This window comes from Crassostrea angulata, chromosome 10 (assembly GCF_025612915.1).
Source record: "Crassostrea angulata isolate pt1a10 chromosome 10, ASM2561291v2, whole genome shotgun sequence".
Lineage (NCBI taxonomy): Eukaryota > Metazoa > Mollusca > Bivalvia > Ostreida > Ostreidae > Magallana > Magallana angulata.
This window is the reverse complement of record NC_069120.1, coordinates 9,599,789-9,623,461: the sequence shown is the minus strand read 5'-3', so window position 1 is coordinate 9,623,461 and position 23,673 is coordinate 9,599,789. Positions and strand designations below refer to the sequence as shown.

Here is a 23,673-nt window from a genome sequence, read left to right as displayed (position 1 = left end):
GAGCCTCGGGCTCTTTACATAAAATGACCCTCATCCTTTACATACTGAGGATGCTTGGAGGAGGGCCTATTATTTCAATCGGAAAGCAAAATAAGTAAACGTGTACAGCTGTACGCATCCATTGCTTTAAAAAGAAATAGTACATCTTATTACATGTTATATAACAAGACCCAGCTTTATTAAATACCTGTTGCTAAATATCGACTGGTGTGTCTATTTTATTGCAGCTGAAAGAAGCGATAGGTCATCTTGCATGAGTTTGAAGGCGGTGCTTATTTTCTCGGTCTTTAAGACTAATATTTTTCCATTCGGGGTAAAATGTTATCAGTAAATTGTCAATGGTCAAAGTAGTTTTCTGTGGTCTAATTATGTTGGGTGAATCGTGTACATAAAAGGTCATGCGCTTTTTCACCAGACTTGTTTTGATTTCTCTATTAACGTTTTCAACAATTGACCCTGGGAGCACAGTTAACCAAGTGGAAAGTTCGGATTTTAAATGCCGGGCCTTTGTGTAGGTGAACATACATTTATGTCAGTCTCGGGTAATTCTACCCAGGATTATATTTAAAAACGCGATTCTCTTTGCAAGTTGGATAAAATCTCCTCGGAACTCATCGTATTGATAAGTGTAACTCTCTCTGTTTGGAATACATCGCAAATACTCGACCAATCAGACCAATAAAAATGTACCCCCACAGTGGGCGGGGCGGACCCTACCGTGGGGACAGAGAGGAGGAGTACATTGGATCACGGTACTTGAATCAGCAACATTTACGAGCACCTGCCAGTGGGTCGTTCAGTAGCCGCGCCACATCCTCGGACCGATACTACCCATCTCACCGGATTGAACCCCCCGTAGATTACAGAGAGAGGGACCTGGAGGTTAGTTTACATCATATGATTAAAATAAGTATCAAATATCCATTACGTGTATACTTATTATTGATAGGGCTCCACTGTAGATCATTCCAAAACAATTACACAGCAAAGAGATGAAAACAACATATTCTTGATAATCGACAACATTTTTAACATTGGTACAACCAGGCTTCAATGTAAATAAGACGCTATTGATGTACGTGTATTATGATCCTCTATTCAACGTCAGATCGAGCAATAATGGTTTAATTTACGTTCTTCAAATTAAAAGTTTTTCGTCACACGCGAGTCGGGGTATGATGGCCGTGCAATGATTATCCATTTGAAAATAATGTGAACATCGGAAAAAAATAACCGGATTACATTCAATGTATACTTAACACATGAATAGAGAAATTTCTCGTTTTTTCCGTAACATTTCTTTTTTACACATTATACGTACTAAAATGTCAATGATTTTTTCAATATTTTTCTCTCAGTGGCTAAATACGGAAATTGTTAATTTTTGTTAAATTTGTTTTTTAATATTGTGAATCCGGCGAAGCGTAGAGAAGATGGCTATTTAGATCCACCAACCTTTAGAATGCTTATATAATTTCTTTACTTGAACATATATCAGATGATCTAGTCAATGAAGTGAATTCTCTAAAGGTAACAACAAGAGCAAAGCACAATATCCATTACCTGTAGCTATGGGAACTATAACTTGTATAACCTCGTGTGTCTATAATTCATTATTACTTAACTACATAAATTGCTCGCACCTTAGTGGGGCAAAGAAAGAAACCTGAAGGCAGAAGCATTCAAAGAATGTGAAAGATGTTATACATACAATGTGTATGTACAGTAGTTGAAATAGTTGTAGTGTAAAGAAAATTTTGATTGAGTTTATTTTAATTTTTTAAAAAAAAAGAGTGTAGTCCAGATGTTACTCATATGCTACACAAGAAGTCCCCTACCTCATCTACCTATAATTCTTACATTAATGATAATATGGAAAACCATATCGACTTATAAAGATATAAATAAGAATTACATAGAGTCAAAGACACTGGCAAATGTTTGTAAAATAAGTTTGTTAACAAGGCTATTTGTTTTAATGACATTGTCTCAGATGACAGTTAATGTAGTTCAGTTGATTGCAGGATAGAAGATCTACAGAAAATGGAGAAGATAATGTATCCTTTGCGAACTCTATGGAAAAAAGAAAATCCTTGCGGAAGCTCCTCAGTCGCTTTGCAGACAAGACGGCAATGCAAGGTGTGGGCTATATAAGCTCTGCCAAATACTGGTATTCACGGGCAATTTGGGTATTCCTTCTCTTAGTGGCCATGGGATGGATGGTCTTCCATCTTTATTATCTTATATCGCAATTTACGGACCTTCCTGTTCAGACTAAAATATCCCTTGGGTTTAACAACCTACAATTTCCGGCCGTGACGCTGTGCAGTATGAATGTTGTCAAATTCTCGGAGCTCCAAACCACCTCCGTTGCGTTTCAATCCCTCGTTGCTCTAACGCAGCCTAGTCGGTTCAAACCCGAGGACTACATTCCTGGAGGGGTAAGTTCTCTCTCTCTCTCTCTCTCTCTCTCTCTCTCTCTCTCTCTCTCTCTCTCTCTCTCTCTCTCTTCGTGAGTTACTATCACGAATTCTATTCAAAAGAACCTCAATTACCACATAATAAGCATATTCATACAAAACCTTTAAACCTCTTGAGTCATTGAAATAGTGATCACGAGACTCCCCGCTTTTCCATCATTCTGGCCCTCTTTATTGTAATATGTACATGTCTTTTGTGTGTTCGTACTTTTAATTATGTACTTGTATCAGTTTTTTTAAAACCATTAAGTGTATATCAAGTCAACAAATTGTTTAAATAGCTTAAGTTTTAATGTACACAGTGATTAGGACTTTGAAAGTCCATGTTTGTACACTTATTTCGGGTAAATGTCTTGAAATCCTGTATATTGTATCAACGACGCAATCCCGTCGGTTTTACATGTAAGAAATGTACAGATCGATTTGGTTTGCTGTGTATATATTCTGCAGTTCAATATATCAAATAGATGCATACACTGGGGATTAAAGCAATATGAGCTGCAATTTTCATGATGAAATTTTTTTTTACGAAAATGTTCTTTTCTACTAAAATGACAAAAAAATCATGGTTTTTAAATTTCTTTTCGCCAAATTTTTGTAAAAAAGACCATTAAGAAGCCTTAATTGGAGCAAAATTGAATCATTGTCATCCTTTACTAAAATTAATTAGCTATATGTTCCTTAGAAGAGAAATATTTCCTCTGACCAGATTAATGATTTTTCTAATCTTAATTATCAAGTTAAAGTTTTATGCAGACTTATCATTCTAGCTGGTTTTTGCAGCAAAATAAAATTCTAACAAATACAGCTCATATTGCTTTAAACACCCGTGATGGTGAGAAAAATCAAATCTTTACGATGAGTGTTATATTATGTTTCATTCTATACAACAATTTGTGTGATCTGTTTAAATCAAGCAGGGTGATTTTTCAGGGCCCTCCGCCTCCTCCCCAACCCCCCAAAGACCGGAAGGTAAAGGTCACGTTTAGATGACGTCATAAGTACTAAATTCCACAGATCATGTGATCACCCCTTCATCTTGGTGGAGAACACGTCCCTAGTATACTAACCTCACCCAACTAAAAATAAAATAACAAAATGTCTATTAGATATTTAGATAGATGGTGATTTGATTTAATTTGATCTGTGGGACAAACCTATTCTATTTTTCAATAGACATAAGTGGATTAGGCAGCATGAAGGCATTGACTTTATAATCCGTAAGAAGATGGTGATGGAGGGGGGGGGGGGAGGTATATACTTTTTATTCATTGTAGGTACATGCATGTATTTAGTTTTACTGGGAAAGGGTGAAATGAATTTTTGCACAGTATAAATGAAATTAAAGAGAAAATTAACCTGTATATGTTTTATGATTTTTTTAATGATTGAATGTTGGTTCAGCTTTTATCAAACAATTTCCTTTTATGTGAATGTTGCAATGAGTAAAATTCTTTTAAAACTGCATGGATGACTGGGTCATTTTTAAATGAAATGTGTTAATGTTTAACATGATATAGATCGAATGGAATTGCTGTTAAAATACTAAGTCTAACTTTTAAGTTAATATCATGAATGTCAGAAGACATTAGAAATATTTAAAAAACCGTGTGTTATCTATAATATCTTTGTAGAATACACTGTCCACGTTCATTATTGATAATCATTTCAATTTGTTTGCGATGAGATTGCCTCTTCGTTTGGTCCTTTGTATGCAATTTTAGTCATTAGCAGGGATTTTTAAAACTAATGGTCTTCTTTCATTAAGTATGTTTGGTTAGCTAATATTTGAATACTTCTGTTAATTGCTTTGTCGTTCTGCATACATCATCTGCGCCATTTTGTTATTGTAGAGCAGTCATGAAAATCAAACATAGAATCTGATAATGATTGTGTTCGCAAATTTTTCCTCCTCACAAAGTTCATAAGTTTACTTTCGCATTTCATTTTTTTTATTTTAAGTAATGGACACGTTTTATTATCATTTTACTGTTGGAATCGTTTAAAATGACATAGCAAAACATAATTATTTTGATTTACAGGTAGTATATCCTTTAGATCTATATACTGAACAAACTAACGTCTGTCCAAAGTTATTGTTTCCATCACTTTGTTGATTTTCTTAATAAATGCACATGCTGTCAGTTAAAACAATACTGAATCAATGTATTGCAAAAAATGTTTGGTTTATGAATTTAAAAGATAGATTGTAAAAAAAAAAAAACACCACTGTATGCAATTTTCAGCAAATCTTGCAATTTTGGATTTGAACATATTTTTATTGTACAAAAATTACAACAGGGATTGGACACAAGTTCAAAAACTTAGATCGCCCTCTCCCAATACAAGTATATAATACAGTAAACAAAAATGTATACACAACATGTAAGGTCAAGAGATCATATGACAGTTATATATAAATTGCAATTTTCTTGCTTACAGAGAAAGAAAAGGTTTGTCTCCGAGTTTGATGACCTTGGGAACCTGACAGACTACGGGGATTACTACGACGATCCTTCGTTCCGAGACGAGGCCTTCAAGGACGCGAAGAAAGACAACTTGTACGAGGTAGAGAATACCTTCAAAAACCTCTACCTGGCCATGCCGAGGTAAGACTTACAAACCGGAAGTCTCTATAACGTCATGGTTTTGTCAGGTCTTGTCCATGATACCTGTTGGGAATGCATTGGAACTGACTTAAAAACAATGACAATATGAATAACGGTATTGTAGAACGGACACCCCCTTCCATATTGTATATAGATGTATATAAAAGCCGGGTTTTTCAAAGCTATAATACAAACTGTTATAAGTGTAAGATGAATTATTATCCTTCGTTGCAAAATTTCAACAGAATCATGGGAGGGACATTCAAAATCAGTTATATGCATCCATAATTCGTTGATTTATAAATACCGTCTGTCCTTTCCCCATACCAAAAATAAAGTTTAAGAAAAATTGGTGCTTTTTATACTGATAAAACTAGTAATTATAAATGAAACATACTTGAAAAGGCAGTAATATATACTGGTATAATTGTGCAGAAATATTTAATTTACCCAATATTTACAGGGGAGTCAGAGTGCAAGCTGGTCATCAAATACAGGACATGCTGCTGTCGTGTTCCTTCAATGGTTTCAAATGTTTCCCAGTGTAAGCTCTTATGTTTACAAACTTCTATAAACAGTTATACTGAATTGTATCATGATTACGTTAATCATAAAATGATGATTTAATTCAGCAACTTTGACTTTTTAGAAACTTTACATTGGTGAACACCCCCGAATATGGAAATTGCTTTACAATAGAATCTGGGAACTTTATAACAAAAAACCCAGGGCCAAAAACGGGTACGTGCACTGTAATCAAAATTATTTAATATTTTATAGCCCTTAATTTAGGTTACTATTTTTATAAAGTACATGACGCATCACTATTTCCCTTATCTATCTTCTATACAACTATATTAAAATAATAGACTCGAATTTTTGGGCTTTAATACCGAGAAATCGGAAGCGTACTGTCTTTTGTTTTATATATTTTTAACATCATTGGTACTTGGAGATTACCAATTTGTATTTGTTTATTCTCAATCATGCTTCGCAAATTAATAATCAACGAAAATTCCTTTTTAAAATCCGGAAATCGTCTGAATTTTTCGGATTTTACAATCTTGCGCATGCGCATTACATTCACGCTAAATCACGGGATGCTCTTTAGTTTATGTTTCCACAATATCACATTTTCATGGATAAACTCAAAAACAATGATACAAATACGTGTTAATTTTCATTAAAAATTTGCTATAAATATTCTGTTCATGAAAGAAAATATGGGAGATAACTCTAACTCAGTGCGTTTAATATGAAAAATTCCGAGAGTTCTGCATGTCAACATGGTGTGCAAATTAGAAGTATCTATTCCGTAAATGCCCGTCATAATATGCAATGTCAACCCGTGCACGCACGGGTAAAAGTCTAGTTAGATATAAAAGTATCACTTCTATGAATGAATTTCAAAAGCTTGAAAGATTCTTCTGAAAATACAATTTTATACTTATGACCGTACACATGTGAACGGTTTTGTAATGTAAAGAACTAGATAAGACTGTGAGCCCTTTTCGTTCTAGGCCTGACATTGATATTTTACACTCAGAATGATGAGTTCCTGGAAGGAATCAGTCAGGGATATGGAATGCGTTTACAGATCCATGAACCGGGAACTTTCCCGATGCCAGACCAAGAGGGAATTTTCCTTTCATCTTCATTTGAAACACATATCGGTCTGCGATTGGTAAGAGCTTCGCTCTTCGATGTAACTTTTAATTGCTGCAGATTCGTGGTTGTTCGGACTCCTCTGTATTTTACGTCTTTTGCTTTGTTAGACGGACATCACTCGTATAACTCCACCTCACAGAGAATGTAATGATGGAATTGAGTTCAAAAAGGTCAATAAAATGCAGTACTCCAGATCGGTGAGTTACATGTATGATACAAGTGTCATTTTTTGGGCATACAATAACACAACATTTAGACGAAGAGGGATTGTACTGAAAACTTTCCTATATTTGATTTAATGTTCAGATTCGGATTACTTTCTTTGGTAACGTTAAACTAATACTTATTATGAATTTGTATTGAAGTTTTCTTTTTGTGTGGAACATCAATATCAATATTTTTGCGTTGAATTTAAATTTTGTGCTTATCAAAATTTGTAATGATTTGTTTTGCAAAATGCAAAAATCACGAGTGGTTCTAGGGAATATTTCATAATTATGTGTGTTTTAGCAATAAGTTAGTCTATACTGTTTTATGATATTTTAATAATCATATCATTAAGGAATAACGAAAAATAAATTAATGAAACAAACATCATTTTCATTGTGACGGCTATTGTTTGGGGTGTTTAGGTGTGCCGGATATTCTGTGAGCAGGAACAGTCCCTCAGTCAGTGTGGTTGCTACAATCACGACTACAAGGAATTCTTCTTCTTCAGCAACAACACGAACAAAAACAGATGGTGCAAAACTCAACAAGGTGCAACACTGCTTTATTCAAATTAACAGTTACCAACGCTTCATACAATTTAGAAAGAATTTTAATTTCATTTTCAAAGGCTTTTTTAAAAGGCGAGATTTCATTTTTGTTTTTTTACATACGAGCCTGAGCGTGTTTTTAAACCCAAATGCTACTTGCAAATGCATGTGTAAGATGAAATTGTTTCCAATAAAGAGATAGATTGTAATGTTTATTTACAGATATACGTTGCCTTGCAACTATTATGAAGGAATTTGGTATGCAACAGAGAACGTGTAGCTGTTTAAATCCTTGCAAGTAAGACTGTTTAAAACTCTTCTTGTTTTGTAATGCATCGTTTAAAACAAATACATAAAAACAAAGTATTCAATAATGGATGGAGGGATTTTTAAAAATATTTTTTATTGAATTTAACTTAAATGTTCATTGCCTATTTTCAAATACCCGTGCAATACAACCATGTTTTTGTTTTCAGGGAGAAAAAATACTCTTTATTTCCCAGTAGCAGGCAATGGCCCACCGAAGCATATAGCGTGAGTTTGATCCAAACGATGGGACAAACACTATTATAATAACATTTGTTGTACTTTTACAAGAAGAATGATGCGATCCACATGCTTTGATTTTGTTATCTTTTTTTGTTTACAGACCATTTTGATGCAGAGTCTATGTGAACAGTTTCCTGCCAAATGTCAGCGTGTTGTCAACATGAAGACAGACCCACGCTCTCTAGCGTAAACACGCGATAGTCTTATTCTGTTTATTATCGTTTAACTTAATCTTTGAAGCCAAATAATACATATGTATTGTAAAAACGATTGATTCCATTGCATCTTTTGTCATAGGTTAACTGTCTAATTAGCACATTTTTGACTAATTTCTTTTAGTTATTACTCAAACTTGATTCTTTATTTACAGTCTAAATTTTGTGAAAGTGACCGTTTACTACGAAGATCTGAACTACGAGGAATTCGTTGAGGAACCAGAAATAGCGGTATGTATATATGTTTACAGAAAATGGAAACAATTATAACAGTCTTTGTGATGAAACTAAAGAGCCTTCTTTGATATTCCGCGACACCATGTAATGTATCATAACAATTGTTTAAGATAATAGTTCGTGTTACAGTATTACAGTTTACGCCTACATATTGCAATATTTTGAAATATCATGAAGACTTGGACTGGGTTATATTTTTCTTACTTTGTTAATTCATGATGAAAGAAAACCATTAAGCTGTACACCAACATTGGCAAGACAAACAGTTGGAAGGGAAAGAGTTATAATGGTATACTGAGTATGTAGTTGCAAATTAATTGTAGGCATTCACAGGTACTGAACATGTATGTAATGAACATGATTACAATGTCAATGTAAAATACTTTTAAATAGTGTTCGGTCTTTTAAAAGTACATGAAAAATCTCTCCTTGTAACGCTCAATTGGGTTGGGTAAGCATACGAGCATATGCATATCCTCCCCTTTCCAAATCAAAATGACTCGATGTATTAATCCACTTGGCTTTTTGAACAATTGTTTGTCACCCAGGCGCATAATTCGTCTTAATTTTGGTACTTCTTGATAGAAAATGAATTTGATAGCTTACTATGTATTCAATTTTATTTATTTTAGACGGCACAGTTTGCCTCGGACGTGGGTGGAGCCGTCGGTTTGTGGATCGGTCTGTCCGTACTGGCTATCTTTGAAGTCGTCCAGTTTTTTATTGAGCTTTGCGCGTACGGTGTACATGTGTGGCGATACAAACAAAGGAAATCCAAGCAGATCAAAAAACGAAAACAAAGACAAAATGGCTATGCCATAAGAGAAGAAAAGGATTTTGCAAATGAAAAAAGATACCAAGAGAATTGGAATTCCTACCGGCATTATTAAGCAACATGCAGAGAAAATGTATATGTGTTCGATTTTTTGTGTGTTTTTTTTTTAAGAAAAAAAAAGATTTACAATGTGTTTGTTATTTGTTCATAACTGGTTGTTTTTATCATGATTTGAATGATAAATCAATTTTAAAAAGTGGGAGATGGCCGAATGCTAAGGTAAAATCTATTTATATGTACTAGGGTTAGGCTTACAAAATTATATATACATATATGGGTAATAGATCTATGTCTTACCTGTATATAAATGAATAACAGACTATCAAATACATGATGATTCAGTTCACTAATGATTTCCGTCCCTAATCTGTGTTTGGTACTGTCATTCGGAGACATGCAAATTATTGCAACGTCCACAATTATTTATAAGCATATATATATATATATATATATATATATATATATATATATATATATATATAAAGCACTAAAAATGGCTAACGACACGAACAATAGAAATTGTCAAATTTTCGGGACAACCCGTCCCTTCTTCAGGACCAAAAAATAAATTATATAAGTAAAAAACAAAGAAAACAAAATCTAAAGCTACTACTAAACTACTTAAGAAACTATGAAAAAGAACAGCTACATTATACACATCATTTGATCACATTCTTAAAGGTGTTGATACTGTCGCCGATCGCTATGAAGTAATCAATCGACGGTCGATCAATGGTCGATTGATTACTTCATAGCGATCGGCGACAGTATCAACACCTTTAAGAATGTGATCAAATGATGTGTATAATGTAGCTGTTCTTTTTCATAGTTTCTTAAGTAGTTTAGTAGTAGCTTTAGATTTTGTTTTCTTTGTTTTTTACTTATATAATTTATTTTTTGGTCCTGAAGAAGGGACGGGTTGTCCCGAAAATTTGACAATTTCTATTGTTCGTGTCGTTAGCCATTTTCAGTGCTTTATATATTCAGTTTACTGGCTTAGTATCTATATATTAGATCCGACACCTTAAAGATGCCTAGTGTTGTTGATTCTATTCAGTGCTTTTTATATATATATATATATATATGTATATATATATATATATATATATATATATATATATATATATATATATATTACACTAATTAGGCTTCACATGACAAAATCTGATTTTCTACAAAAGTTCAATATCTGTCCCATTTTACCCAATTCTTGACAATTTACGTCATGTGGTAAGTACATAAGTGTATAAGGCAATAGATTTTTTTTGGAACTTTCTAAATAAACAAATAGGCTTGTTGATAGTAAAGTAATTGTTGGCTAACCAAAATTACTGAAAAACAGTACACTCAAACTGATTTTGGTATAAATGCCAGATGGTGATCTAGTGAAAATGTAGGTTGATTATTCAAACTTTATATTTGTTTAAATGCCTGTTTCTGTCTGCACCTGGGGATGGGGGATGGGAGGTTGTTTTAAATCAAAATGTATATTACCCACCTTGTTTTAGTTTATTTACGCATAAATCCTATCTTGAAAGTTAACAAATATTTCTATCAGACTTGCACTTTTTCAATATCAGGGCATGCACTCGATTAGGATCTTTAAAATTTTTCGAATGAATTTTAGATTTCATAGTCCTTTTTGAAAGATTTCAGGCAGGAAGGTGGTTGTCATTGAACAATATTATAATTTTTCTACTCCAGAATGGAATTTGATAAATTGCATATACATGTATGAGACTCCTCGACAAGTTTGTGTATGGGCTAGGGTACTCAGGTGATCGTTAAGGCATATTGGCCTCTTGTTTTAAAACATCAACATTTTTGTCGGACTCGGCACATTTTAGATATGATAGAATACTATGCTGAACTACGAAATGGTCGTTTGTTCCTGCATTTATAAGACTTTAAAAAGAGAATTATTTTAAATTTGGCTGTCGGCCATTTTGATCGCCATTTTTACCAAATTAACGCCATTTTCGTCATAGCCAATTATATTTTTCAGACTCAGCACGCATAAATTATGAAAAAAACAAAACTTTGCTGGACTGACTTATTATTGTTTGCCTCATGCTTTTTCCCCAATTGAAAAAAATATTAAATCTGGCTGTCTGCCATTTAGAATCGCCATATTGTCAGTCTAATCTTGAAGATCAGCTCATCACAAACGACGTCGGAACAAGCGGAGGAAAAAAAGAACGGCAGCGATTTTACTACTGTTTTCAGGAAGTAGAAATCTGTGAAAGTGCACGGAGGTCTTTGTTCGAACTGGAACGTTCAGAATTTAAGACTTTGAAAAGACAGTTTAAAGAAAATGGTGTATCCCCCCCCCCCGCGTTCATGGCTTAACAGGGGAAAAATCAAATCACGGTCACCAATTTTATGTTGTCGAAGCTGTTGTATTGTTCATAGAGAGATATGCTGATCAAATTGGATTGCCTTAACCTGCTGCCACAAGAGCCCGTGATGACACAGCTCCTGTACTGTTGCCATGCAGTGATAGTAAAGCGTCAATTCATGCGAAATAAAAGGAGGCGTGTTTGGAAACTGGAAGTCCCTTCATGGAGCTAACGACCTTCAAATAGGCGTGGAACTCTTGCGTTCCTTACATACAGTTTATCAAACCAAAAACCGACTTGTGCAAGACATGTCATGACAAGGGAAGACAAAACCGTTACCTTTACAGAAGAAATCAAATTACAGTTAATTAACACAGTGTGACGGTCAGACCGGTTCGAATACCGGTGCCAGATAGCTCAGTTGGTAGAGCACCTGACTAGAGATTCAGGGGGCCCGGGTTCGAAACCCGATCTGGTCCGTCATTATTTCTCCCATCCCGTTACAACAGCAACTTATGAATCATGTTTAACAGGCGAAACAGGAACGTGATTTATACAAGCTTTGTACGGAAAAAGCTAGAGTTGAGCTACAGAATGTTGAGAGACCTCATGGAAAATATCTGCAGTCATGTTCCATGCCCTTCACTGAAGTTCATTACACGTTTGATTTTTCTCAGTATATCACTATACCCCATTCGGCGTTCTCTTCTTCCTTCATCCTAAAAAGGTCCAAATTTTCGGCATCCGCAAAATGCGACACCGTGGCACGATTTGGGGCAAATAGGAATAGGCTAGAGAGGTTTGGATGGGATGTTTTCTTTAACACTCACTTCAAGCCTTTAAAGGGTATTGGAAAATCCCAGCACTTCCGATATACAACCGATGAGCAAGGTAGTGTTCGCCAAACATACGCTCGATTCCCCTGAAGTCCGGATTAACCTTTTTAAAGAGAGAGTAAACATGGATGAAGTTCTCCACGGATTTCCAGAGGTTATCGCTCCAGCAGAAAACGCTATCTCTTCAATGAGATTAGACCTCACGTAAAAGCGCCGTACGAAGACTTGACGTGCCCTGATCCTGATGAGGAATAACCAACTCCGTGGTTATTGTTAGATGCATTAACTTGTAAATACGTTTAAAACTCACATTTCAAACTTATTGCTATAAATCTAATGGTTATATATACGATGCTTTTCAATTATATTGAATATTTCATTTATAACGTTGTGACGTCACAAAAGACTCTCGAAACCCACTGAAACGGGATTCATTTTAATTAAAACATGCGATGTTTAAAATGCAATATCTTTGTTACTTTTTAAGATATCTTAATTCTGTTTTCAGATTTTCCTTACCTAGTGCCATGGCTATTAGAATATAATTAAAGCTTAAAATCGTAATTTTTACCGATAAGGTCGATTTCTATCCGTCGCGGCTCATTTGTTACAAGTGAAAATATAACGGTAAATGTCTTCGAGCTTACCACAAGGACAGAGTGGACTATTAATAGTACTACAACGAAATAGATCACTATTTAGTGATCACTATTTAGTACACAATTATGACAAAGTCTAGAATGAATAACATTCAAAAACCTTTCACCATAAGTAAAAAAATCAGGCCTTGTTCTATATGTAATATCATTCCGATTTATGACAGAAACATGTATTTTTTTTTTATTGGAGTCGCTTTCCCGGACATCCATTGAAAGCGTATTCCATTCGTTAACAACAGTGGGAACAAATGAAGATTTTTACAATTGTAAACGTCATTTTGGTGTATCAAGTTTTGAGCATTTCTTGTAAAATAATTGGATGCATTAATACGTTTATTTGGGAAAATGTCCATTGCATAATTGGGTAAAAGGTTTCTATCAATTTTATACATGGTTTTCTACTATGAAGTGTTTCCCACCCTGTTTCGAAATAAAGACATTCCCTAGAAGCAAAAATAGGTAGTCCTGTGACGATTCTTGCGGCACGCTTTAATTATGTTGCTGGACAAATAATAATTATTTTCCGTTAAAATCTTTTTCCACCTAATCGGATAAGATTATAACGTCATTTCACGCTATTACGTAAAACTGTAGAATAGGTGTATATTTCTTTCTTCGCAACGTATTCAACGATGCATGAAATTTGATGTGTGGAGGTCCCTTTTTATCACCAATAAAATCTAATGTAAAAGAAGTCAAAGAAAGCACCAGTACCTCATCCCAATCACTACCACTTTTAAGTCACCATAACGTTTGTTAATCTATATGCACTGGCGTCGGAAGCAAATTGAAAGTGTGGGGGGGGGGGGGGGGGGGCTAGACTAATCCTCAGAAATATTGAGGAAAAAAAAACCAATTCCCAAAATCATGGAAATCCTAATCCGGGGGGGGGGGGGGGGGGGGGGGGCAGTATACCTATGCTTCCAAAAGTAATAAGATCTTACCTACCAAATTTTTTTTCCCCCAAATCATGAAATTCCTAATCTGGGGGGGGGGGGGGGGGGCTAGTATTCCTATGACTCCTTTTTCTCAATCTTTCAAGGTAAATTTAGGAACAATTATCTTCGCTGCGAGAAAAAGTGGGGGGGGGGGGCTGAACCCTCTATAATGTTATGTCCCTAATGGTTAGGTCTAACTTTGCAAAAAAGTGGGGGGGGGGGGGCCGGTTCCGACGCCTATGATATGTATGTAAGCAAAAAACTCATTCTTGTAGCAATGTCAATGGCAATTTTATAACATCAGTCCAAAAACTTTTTGATGTACCCTGTGTATCTAAATCATCAGATTGTAGGCCCTAACAATCACACACTGATGCAGAACGTGTTTTCTATATGACATCTTGAAGATATAACCCACATTCATTCTCCGTTAATTTAACAGTGTCTACTTTCTGTACGAATGGATTACAAAGGCGTCGTTACTCGGGTGATGCTTCGTTGCTCAAAAAAACATGTACAGCACTATTGTCAATATCTAATGGGTAGACCAAAGCCTGGGGAGTTTCACATTAAAAGGCTTACTATTAAGTGAAAGTTTAAATGCATTGTCGCCCTCCAGGTCCTACGACGCGAATTAGGAAAATTATTCCTTAAGTCAGGAGATGTGCGATTCCAATTGAGTCTTATGAGAGAAAATAAACTCTAGAATGTCCAGAAACAACCAGAAATACCATGATGGATGGACATTTGGTGTTGATCAGGAAATGGCGTACAGGAATTCCAGGAATCGTGGCCTGTTTGGGCTTGGCTCCTCTCCCTGGGAGGCACAGAGTCATGACACCGGGTCCCTCTCCAAACGGTTTTATCCCGACTACAGATCAGCTGATCCCCGGCCGGACTACGAAGACAGGGAGCAAAAAGTAAGGAAGACTGTAAAAGTATTCACTTTTAATTCAATGATTAACTTTAATAGAGTGTTTTTGTAATTTCGATTTTGTACATAAACCCCGCATCTGCAATAACTGAAAAGAAGAAAACTAAAAGTAAGATAATGATAGTATAGGTATCTCTATTTTAGAGAGAAAAAACGGTTTCTAAAAAGTCCTTCAGGAAGATCTTTAATCGCTTTGCCGACAGAACAGCTATGCAGGGAGTTGGGTACATCAAGTCTGCCAAACTCTGGTACTCAAGAGCATTGTGGGCATTTCTACTGCTGGTGGCAATCGGCTGGATGGTGTTTCATCTTTTCTATCTCATATCCCAGTTCCTGGAGCTTCCAATTCAGACCAAAATTTCTCTTGGCTTCAACAACCTACAATTTCCCGCGGTGACCTTATGCAATATGAATGCTGTTAAATGGTCACGCCTGCCTGACACGCCCCTGGATTTGCAGGAGATAGTTGCAAAAACCGATCCTGATCAGTTCAACCCGGGTGCTGATGTACCTGGAAAGGTAATTGCTATATTGACACTTGTAAAAAATTCAAAGAATTATTGTCGTGTCTGTAAAACGTACTAGAAGTCTTTGAAACTTTGATGGAAACTTGCTTATTATGGTGAGGTGACTTAAAAATCCACTTTTGGAATGCAATCGTTCCCATTGAAAGTTGAAAAAATGTAACAGAGGTGAAAAAATTCATTGTATTGTCTAAATTTTAAAAGAATGCTTTAGTATCACATAAATGTATGTAACTAGAATAAACTGTTAACAATTATCAAAAAAATGTAACGGATCTAAAGCTGGCATACCGAGTATGCTACACTGGGTTGATGAAGTCCTCTCTTGACCGGAAATTCACCTTGGGTATGTCGGGAGCCCGAGGGCAGTTTTATTCACGAATGGGTTACTCCAGCTGAAGATTTATTTTGATAGGGAAATGTTTTACCTATAACCTATAAATCTTCCTAATGTGTGTTTTATACTGGTTCAAAATAAATTGAATTCATATTTAAAAAAAAATACGAGATGCTTTATCTGGAAAAAACTATGTACTTTGTGAATTTTTTGGGCTGTATCTTCCATGTATTTCAATGGCACTGGCATCTTGGAGCAATATGAACTGCAATAACCATGCTGACATGTAAAATGGTCGCTAACTGATTAAATGACCAGAACAATTAAGGTTACGAACTTCTCTTTGTCAATTTTTTTTTTGGAAAAAGCTATTCTATAGGCTTTGATTGTAGCACATTTACATTAGAACAATTTTTACAAGGCCTTGGACTTTCAGTAGGATTTTACTAACTATTTCTTGCGTAAAAAAAGATAAAAATGACGCTGGTTTTTTAAATAAAAGTGAAATATACACCGACTGCCTAGTCTATGCTCAAAAACCAGACAAATCTTTGATTTCAAAGAGCCATGGCTGAGTAGCCTACAATGAAATAGACAGGCCCACGTCACATTGCTGTTTGACACCACTACCCAAAGTCCAAACTCTTGTTAAAATGGTTCTATTGTCGTCCTGTACATATACAATAACTGGTATGCCATATTTCCCAGTGAATTTCCCTCTTTATTATGATACAATTTTACGATTCGTTTTCACCTTCTTTATCATACAGGTCTACACAGCAATATAAATTCTGAAAAATACAGCTCATTTTGCTTTGAACTTTCTAACGGAATAAATGAATGGGTATTGTTGGAGAGTTGTCTCTGATTTTGCTTGCTATGATTTTAAGATGAGCAAGGTAAGAAAACATTTACACCAAAGAAAAAATGAGGGAAAATATGGCAAATCTCGTTTCTTTAGGAGCGTGAATTAAGAAAGTAAAGATGCAATATCGAATTTTTACTTTTGTATATAAAACATACGATAGCAGCATACTATATTATTTCAATACATGTTTTGCAAATTCAGTCATGCATTTATGGTGGCATAGATCTGCCACCACTTGTCAGATAATTATGTCGACTTGTCAGATCCTGATGTCGACTTGCCAGATAATTATGTCGACTTGTCAGATAATTATGTAGACTTGTCACTTATCCACGTGTTTAAAAATTTTAACTCTATAACCTTTCCACGCCCAATTTGTGCCATCAAGTTAAAATAATATTTTCTGACAAGTCGACATAAGGATCTGACAAGTCGACATTAGCATCTTTTAAGTCGACATAATTATTTGACAAGTCGACATAATTATTTGACAAGTCGACATAATTATTTGACAAGACGACATAACATCTGACAAGTCAACATCATTATTTGACAAGTCGACTTATAATATGAATGATAATTTTCTTTAAATTAGTGGCCATACTATTTTTTCAGTCAGATAATTATGTTAACTAGCCAGATCTTTATGTCGACTTGTCAGATATTATGATGACAACTTAATGGCAGTTAGTGGCACTAACACGCTTTAACAACAAAATATTGAGTTTCTAGTCAATATGGTTATTTTCTGACAAGTCAACATAAAGATCTGACAAGTTGACATAAATATCTGACAAGTCGATATAATCATCTGACAAGTCGACATAACTATCTGACAAGTGGTGGCAGATCTATGCCACCATATGCATTCTTATTAAACGTGTTTTTTTTTAGAGGAAGAAGCGATTTGTAGAAGGATTTGATGATTTCGATTTTGACAACATGTCGTACTATGACGATTATTACTCGGATTACTACTACGTCGACGACATCTTTAGGGGTGCGGAGAGGGACAGTGTGTTTAAAATAGAAAGTTCCTTCCGGAGTCTGTATCTCTCCATGCCAAGGTAAGTTATTGTACCTTACTCTGATTACAAGCTCCATAATGGCAGCTATGGTTATTTTGATGCAGAATAAGTTTTAGTTTATTTTCAGAGATACAAGGATCGACGTAGGACACCAGATAGAGGACATGCTGATATCCTGCTCATACAACGGGTTCAAATGCTATGCAGAGTGCGTTGATCTTCAGTTGGAAGTTGGAATAATATCATCGTCGAAAACCCACTGTCAGTCTCGCATACGCTTACTGAGCGTTTGCGAGACTGGCCGTGGGTTCCCGACGATGGAATAATATATCCGTCGATTGAAATTTATTTTTTTTCCTTCAAAATAAATTGAGTGTGTGAAGTACGATTCATGTCGGGTATTTTTCGTTCAACACACAAGTTATGACTCAACTTATACGAAGAAATGATTAATTAATCTGTTATTTCCAGAAACTTTACCTTGGTGAATACACCTGAATATGGTAACTGCTTCACGATTCAGTCCAAAGGATTTGTTGCCAAAAAGACTGGTCCAAAATCAGGTGACAATTTTTTCAAAAAGAAAAGGTCGACGAACATAAGTAAAATTGTATGACGGTCAAAATAGAAAAAGAATGTTGTTTGAAATAGTAAAATAGACTAAACGGGTATTTTCTATGACTACTGCTTAAGTTGATTATTTTCCAAATCCAGGGTTGACTTTGATACTTTACATGGAGAATGACGAGTATCTGAAAGGACTCAGCCAGGGGTACGGCATGCGCTTACAGATCCACGATCAGGACACATTCCCCCTCCCTGACGAGGAGGGAATATTCGTTTCGTCTTCTTACGAAACACACGTAGGCTTGCGTTTGGTAAATATTTGGGTGGCTGTTTTTATTTAGCAAATCAACTAATAAAGAAGAGGGATATTTGTTTTGTCTTCGTACAAAACATGTTTGTAATTTAGCAAATCAACTGTGTTTGGAAAATATTTGGGTGTTCGTGATTATTAAGCAAACCAACTGTTGATGTATGTATAACGGTCAGACGCGACTTATCTTCCATTTTTCTCCCTTTTTTCATATCTGCACAATGTCAAGATTTCCACTTAGTAATCCAGTAATTGTATTTTCATGTTATATGATACTTTTTGAATTAAGATATAAAATGCTCAATTGAAAATATAAACTACGAATTCATTTTAAAGCATTCAGATGCATTTTGCATGCTATTTTTAAAAAATATCTAAATATTCTAGCTCCAAAATTGCCTGGTAATGTACCCTGATTTTATTTTAATTAACAGATTTCAATGTTAATAAATAAGAAATAATACCCCGGTATATCAAGGAAAATTTAATAAAATTGAAGAACGTCTCGCGTGTCCAGATAAAGGCATAAGGGTGGTCTTTTTCTTTGCAGAAAGATATCACTAGAGTTTCACCGTCCTACAGGGATTGCGAAAATGGTCAAGATTTCAAAAGACAACATAAAGTGGAATATTCCAGAACAGTATGCCTTTCTCTACTATGCAGTAATTGTGTGACTTAACAGTAGAATTAGAATAGAGGTAGGATTTAAGGTATTCAATTTATAATAAAGGGAAATTAAACAATTTTGAATCACTTTGAATTAGTTAAATATGTATTGCTAGAAAACAATAAAGGTAAAATGAACTGGCTCCACCGTCACCAAAATTTTCAAATCCCTTAACTCATTCCTCAACTCAAATCCTTTAAAGAAAAGTGCATAAATTTGAGGTCAAACCTCAGATTTGAGGCCGAGTATTGACTTGAGGAAGGTTGGTGATGGCGGAGCCTGACTGCATATACGAAGCCGGTCATTTTTGCAACTTTAATTTTTTAAGAGTTATCTCCCCTTGATGAAAAAAGACGATCATTTTAATTTTGTCAAAATATCTCAGGTAAATGATTCGTTTCATTTCATATTTAATAAAGAGAAAGTTTATGTATATAATCACCAAAAGAACTGTATGAATTTCATTTTTTTTAAAATATCTTAATAAAACTGCACTGCACATAGACTTCAATGTAAAACTCAAGGTGTAATTTAAAATTAGACAAAAGAATTAAAATTTTGAAAATTCCCTTGGTGGAGTATTTTCATTTGACAACACCTTCAAAATGATATCATGATAAAGAGGATCAGAATATTTATTTCGTACAAAATGTAGTCGTTATACATTGGATGCCTTAAATACCGGGTAGATCATGAAATCCCAAGTTTTCGCGTCTTATAACTTAGCGCCCGACAACATTACATTATTGTAGTAAATAAGAACAATGTATAATTATACAGTGTTTTGACAAAGTTATTTTTCATTAGAAAATTATGTCAGCAATCAGCGGTATTAGCGATCACCCATCGTCGGATACCCACGGATGATCGCGGTTTTTTTTTACTTATCACCTAGGTGTTACCCACGGGTGATCGCGTTTTTTACTTATCACCCTGGTGATAAGTAAAAGACGCGATCACCCGTGGGTATCCGACGATGCCGATCACGTGACGACGACAATGGACTTTTGTTGTTAACGCATTTGTTGATGAGTTGCAAATAAACATAAAATTGAATTCCTGTATTTGATGTACACATTTGCAATGTACTTCGTAATTCGTTGAGGGTTTTTCATTAAAATCCCACGCATGAAGCATTACTCTCTTATGAAAATTCGAGTATGGATGTTGTGGATGTTGTATGATCATTGTCAATTTCTGTAATAATCCTTCAACTCGATTTAACGTGTTTCCGTTTATTGTGTACTAGATTTTTATTTTAAAGTTTCAAAATATGAGTAATCCTCGTATAATTATCACCAATATGGTGATATCAACCTGACTTCACTCGCCACACTTTTTTTATACTTGGCATAACGACAGCGCCCTATCAGGAGCCTTTAGCGTGTTGGATATTTCTATTCTGACTGCTTATCATACATGTTGGGAGGGGGTGTTTTATACATGCTGTGGAATTTTGTTCAGGCATATATCTATTCGTTAAAAATTGGATGTAAATGGAATTGTTTTAATAATTTTGATAGTTTTTTATTTTGATGTGTAGGTGTGTCGTATAGTTTGCGAACAATCTGTCATGGTCAGAGAATGTGGGTGTTATTTCCATGAATACAAGGAGTTCTACCACTTTTCTAACAGCCCGTTCAAAAACAAGTGGTGCCGAACCCAGTCAGGTACAGATATATAGTTCAAATACTATCTCTATCTGCGTGTATGTAAAGTTAAATTTACAGTATGAAGTTGGAAATATACGTCCAGTAGGTTTATATTGGTCCAATAAATGTCCAATTAATTGATAAAACGTTCAGCATTATTTGCTTGGGGGAAGTGGGGGATTTTTTTTCAACAGCCCCCGCTTTTAATACTTTTAGAGTTAATGTACCGTGAAGCTGCTGTTCTGAGCTATTTTAGAGTTAGCATAATGAGACAGATATTTGAAAAGCCAAAAAAAAAAAACCCCACCAAATTGAGTATTTTTTTATTATAAGAAAAAAAAAATATATGAGGTGCTTCAAACAAGCTCTACCATAATGCACGCACCTAAAACTTCAACTCAAACAAATAATTTATTATCTCTGTTTTAAGATCTCATTCCTTCTATAATTTGAACCTTTTCATCTTACTTGCAGAAATCTCCTGTATAAATAAAATTCAAAGAGAATTCAAATCACAGAACAGAAATTGTAATTGCCCAAACCCCTGCAGGTGAACTGACTCTAGTATTGCAATTTTTTCTCTCATTTCCGGCGAATTATTTTTTTTTCAGAAAAAAGATTAAACCCAAATTCAGTTTCATTAGATTTCCAAGAAGTTCAATCAAACTTATTCATACTCTGATCACTTGATATTTCAGAGAAAAAAAGTACTCGTTGTTTCCAAGCAGTCGACAGTGGCCCACAGAAAAATACAGCGTAAGAATACGATGTGGTGGCAGTATAATTTGTGGTAACATGATTATAGGTGATGGTGATGATAGTGGTGGTGGTGGCGGCAGGTTTTGGTGGTGACCGTACTGTAAACCAACTATTTTTCGCGTGCTGGAAATTTCGCCGCGTCGTCGCGAATATTTCTCGCCGCAAATAAAACCTTTGACGTATGGCTCTGTATTAACAACGCGGGTGTGGGGAAAAGGGCATGATCGCGAAGTTTATTCTCCGCGAACCAATAAAGTTGTCTCGAATAAAAGTTGGTTTTGGGGTAGAGACGATAGAAGGGCAATGATGAGCGTCAAATACCGGTATGAACTTTGGTTCTAAAATTGTTGAATTATATAGCGTTTTCTCTTTCAGAACACGCTTTTGACAGGGCTTTGTGAGCGATTTCCTCTACAGTGTTTTACGTTAACCAGCATAACAGATCCACGCTTACTCAGGTAGACTTGTGTGGGAACTTATCTTAAGAACAATAAAATACCGTATATATAAAAATATTTCAACATAAGACTACATGATCTGGTAACAAGTTTTGTAAAATCATAAAAAATGAGTCTTTTAAAGACTTAATTCTACATGATGAGTCTCCAAACACAATTCTTTATTTTGGGATTTTAGCTTGAATTTCCTGAAAGTAACGATATACTACGAGGACTTGAACTATGAGAAAATTGAAGAAGAGCCAGAAATAGCGGTATTTCCACTTTCTGAATTAATGGAGCTTTATGGTCGATAAACTACTTATCAGCTCTGCCGTGAAATTTGACAAATTAATATTTTTTATTAATTATTATTTTTATCTTTTGAAAAAATTCAAATATTTTATTTTAAAATTTAAGCTATAAAAATTGAATGTTTCCCTACATCTAAACAGAGCTCTTCAACTAAAAAGAAACTAATTTAGTCCAAGAATTGCTATGACCACACAGCCCTCATAAAAAATCTGAATTAAAATGGAGTTTTTATAAATCAAATGGAATTTTAACGGAGAATTACTTAATTTGTCTATTCTTTTCCTTCCACTTTTTTAATACATGTATTCTTTCTTTACATAATTTCACAGCGAAAGTCTTTTAGATTATAATGATTTAAGAACATTATTTTTTTTAATTCAAACGATGGGCATGTCATTTTAGACGGCACAGTTTGCCTCAGACGTGGGCGGAGCCATTGGTTTGTGGATCGGTCTGTCCGTGTTGGCTATCTTTGAAGTCGTCCAGTTTTTCTTGGAGCTGTGTAAATATGGTTTTCATGTCTGTAAACATAACAGCGATGAAAGATAATCTATCGCTCAGGAGTGGAATTAAAAATATAATTTAAAACAAAATGGTGTTCGAATTCTCTTTTTAGCCTGATTTTTTTTTTAACATAGTCAAAGTGGAAAACTGTGCATATGTATCGAAATTTTGTAAATCTGTTTTCATGTTTATGTTAATATGATGATGATGATTATATTTGTGTGGAATTGTTAATGTACAGTCATGTGTTTGTATTTAGATTTGCGCACAACTTTCTAGCTATAGGCACTGATCCAGCAGAGAGGTCTGGAGGGGGCGGGGGATTCCGAGAGGGTTGTATAGATTTTATTAAATTTAAAATAAATTTGAATATTGTCACCCCCCCCCCCCCTCCCCACAACTACGATAGATCTGCACATCGATTGAACACACAGAGAAAATTGATATCTTATTAAAGTTATACATGTAAATATTTGTTATAATTTACAACATCTACTAATATGCATAGATAGTAGTTAGTGTGACAAATGAGGTCATGGTTGGACTAGATGAATTGAAACTGACCAGGCAGTTATCTGGAAAAAGAATAGATAATTTTCACTGTAAAACTGGCAAAAACAAAAGCAACGAGTAATCGAAAAGTACATG

The 23,673-nt window shown here is 34.9% G+C and overlaps 2 protein-coding genes and 1 pseudogene across 3 annotated transcripts; all 3 read left to right on the top strand.

Annotated features, from left to right (window-relative positions):
• Positions 1-439: 439 nt before the first annotated feature.
• LOC128167643 (amiloride-sensitive sodium channel subunit alpha-like) lies at positions 440-9,453 on the top strand. Of its 2 annotated transcripts, XM_052833468.1 has the most exons (14): positions 440-882; positions 2,025-2,441; positions 3,414-3,452; positions 4,923-5,089; positions 5,553-5,633; positions 5,739-5,830; positions 6,610-6,773; positions 6,865-6,954; positions 7,390-7,516; positions 7,738-7,813; positions 7,992-8,049; positions 8,165-8,250; positions 8,435-8,510; positions 9,149-9,453. In XM_052833468.1, the coding sequence occupies exons 1-14, from the start codon at positions 685-687 to the stop codon at positions 9,404-9,406; spliced, it is 1,929 nt and encodes a 642-aa protein (XP_052689428.1). In that variant the 5' UTR covers positions 440-684; the 3' UTR covers positions 9,407-9,453. The 2 variants fall into 2 exon arrangements, with proteins under 2 accessions (XP_052689428.1, XP_052689429.1); XM_052833469.1 differs by lacking the exon at positions 3,414-3,452 and having other exon boundaries at positions 443-882.
• Positions 9,454-11,200: 1,747 nt separating this feature from the next.
• LOC128164874 (uncharacterized) lies at positions 11,201-12,474 on the top strand (annotated as a pseudogene).
• Positions 12,475-14,569: 2,095 nt separating this feature from the next.
• LOC128164627 (degenerin unc-8-like) lies at positions 14,570-23,218 on the top strand. The gene is made up of 13 exons (XM_052828567.1): positions 14,570-15,043; positions 15,202-15,576; positions 17,681-17,853; positions 17,942-18,022; positions 18,286-18,377; positions 18,529-18,692; positions 19,242-19,331; positions 20,902-21,028; positions 21,485-21,560; positions 21,709-21,766; positions 22,145-22,227; positions 22,406-22,481; positions 22,924-23,218. The coding sequence occupies exons 1-13, from the start codon at positions 14,831-14,833 to the stop codon at positions 23,068-23,070; spliced, it is 1,755 nt and encodes a 584-aa protein (XP_052684527.1). The 5' UTR covers positions 14,570-14,830; the 3' UTR covers positions 23,071-23,218.
• The last annotated feature ends 455 nt before the right edge of the window (positions 23,219-23,673 follow it).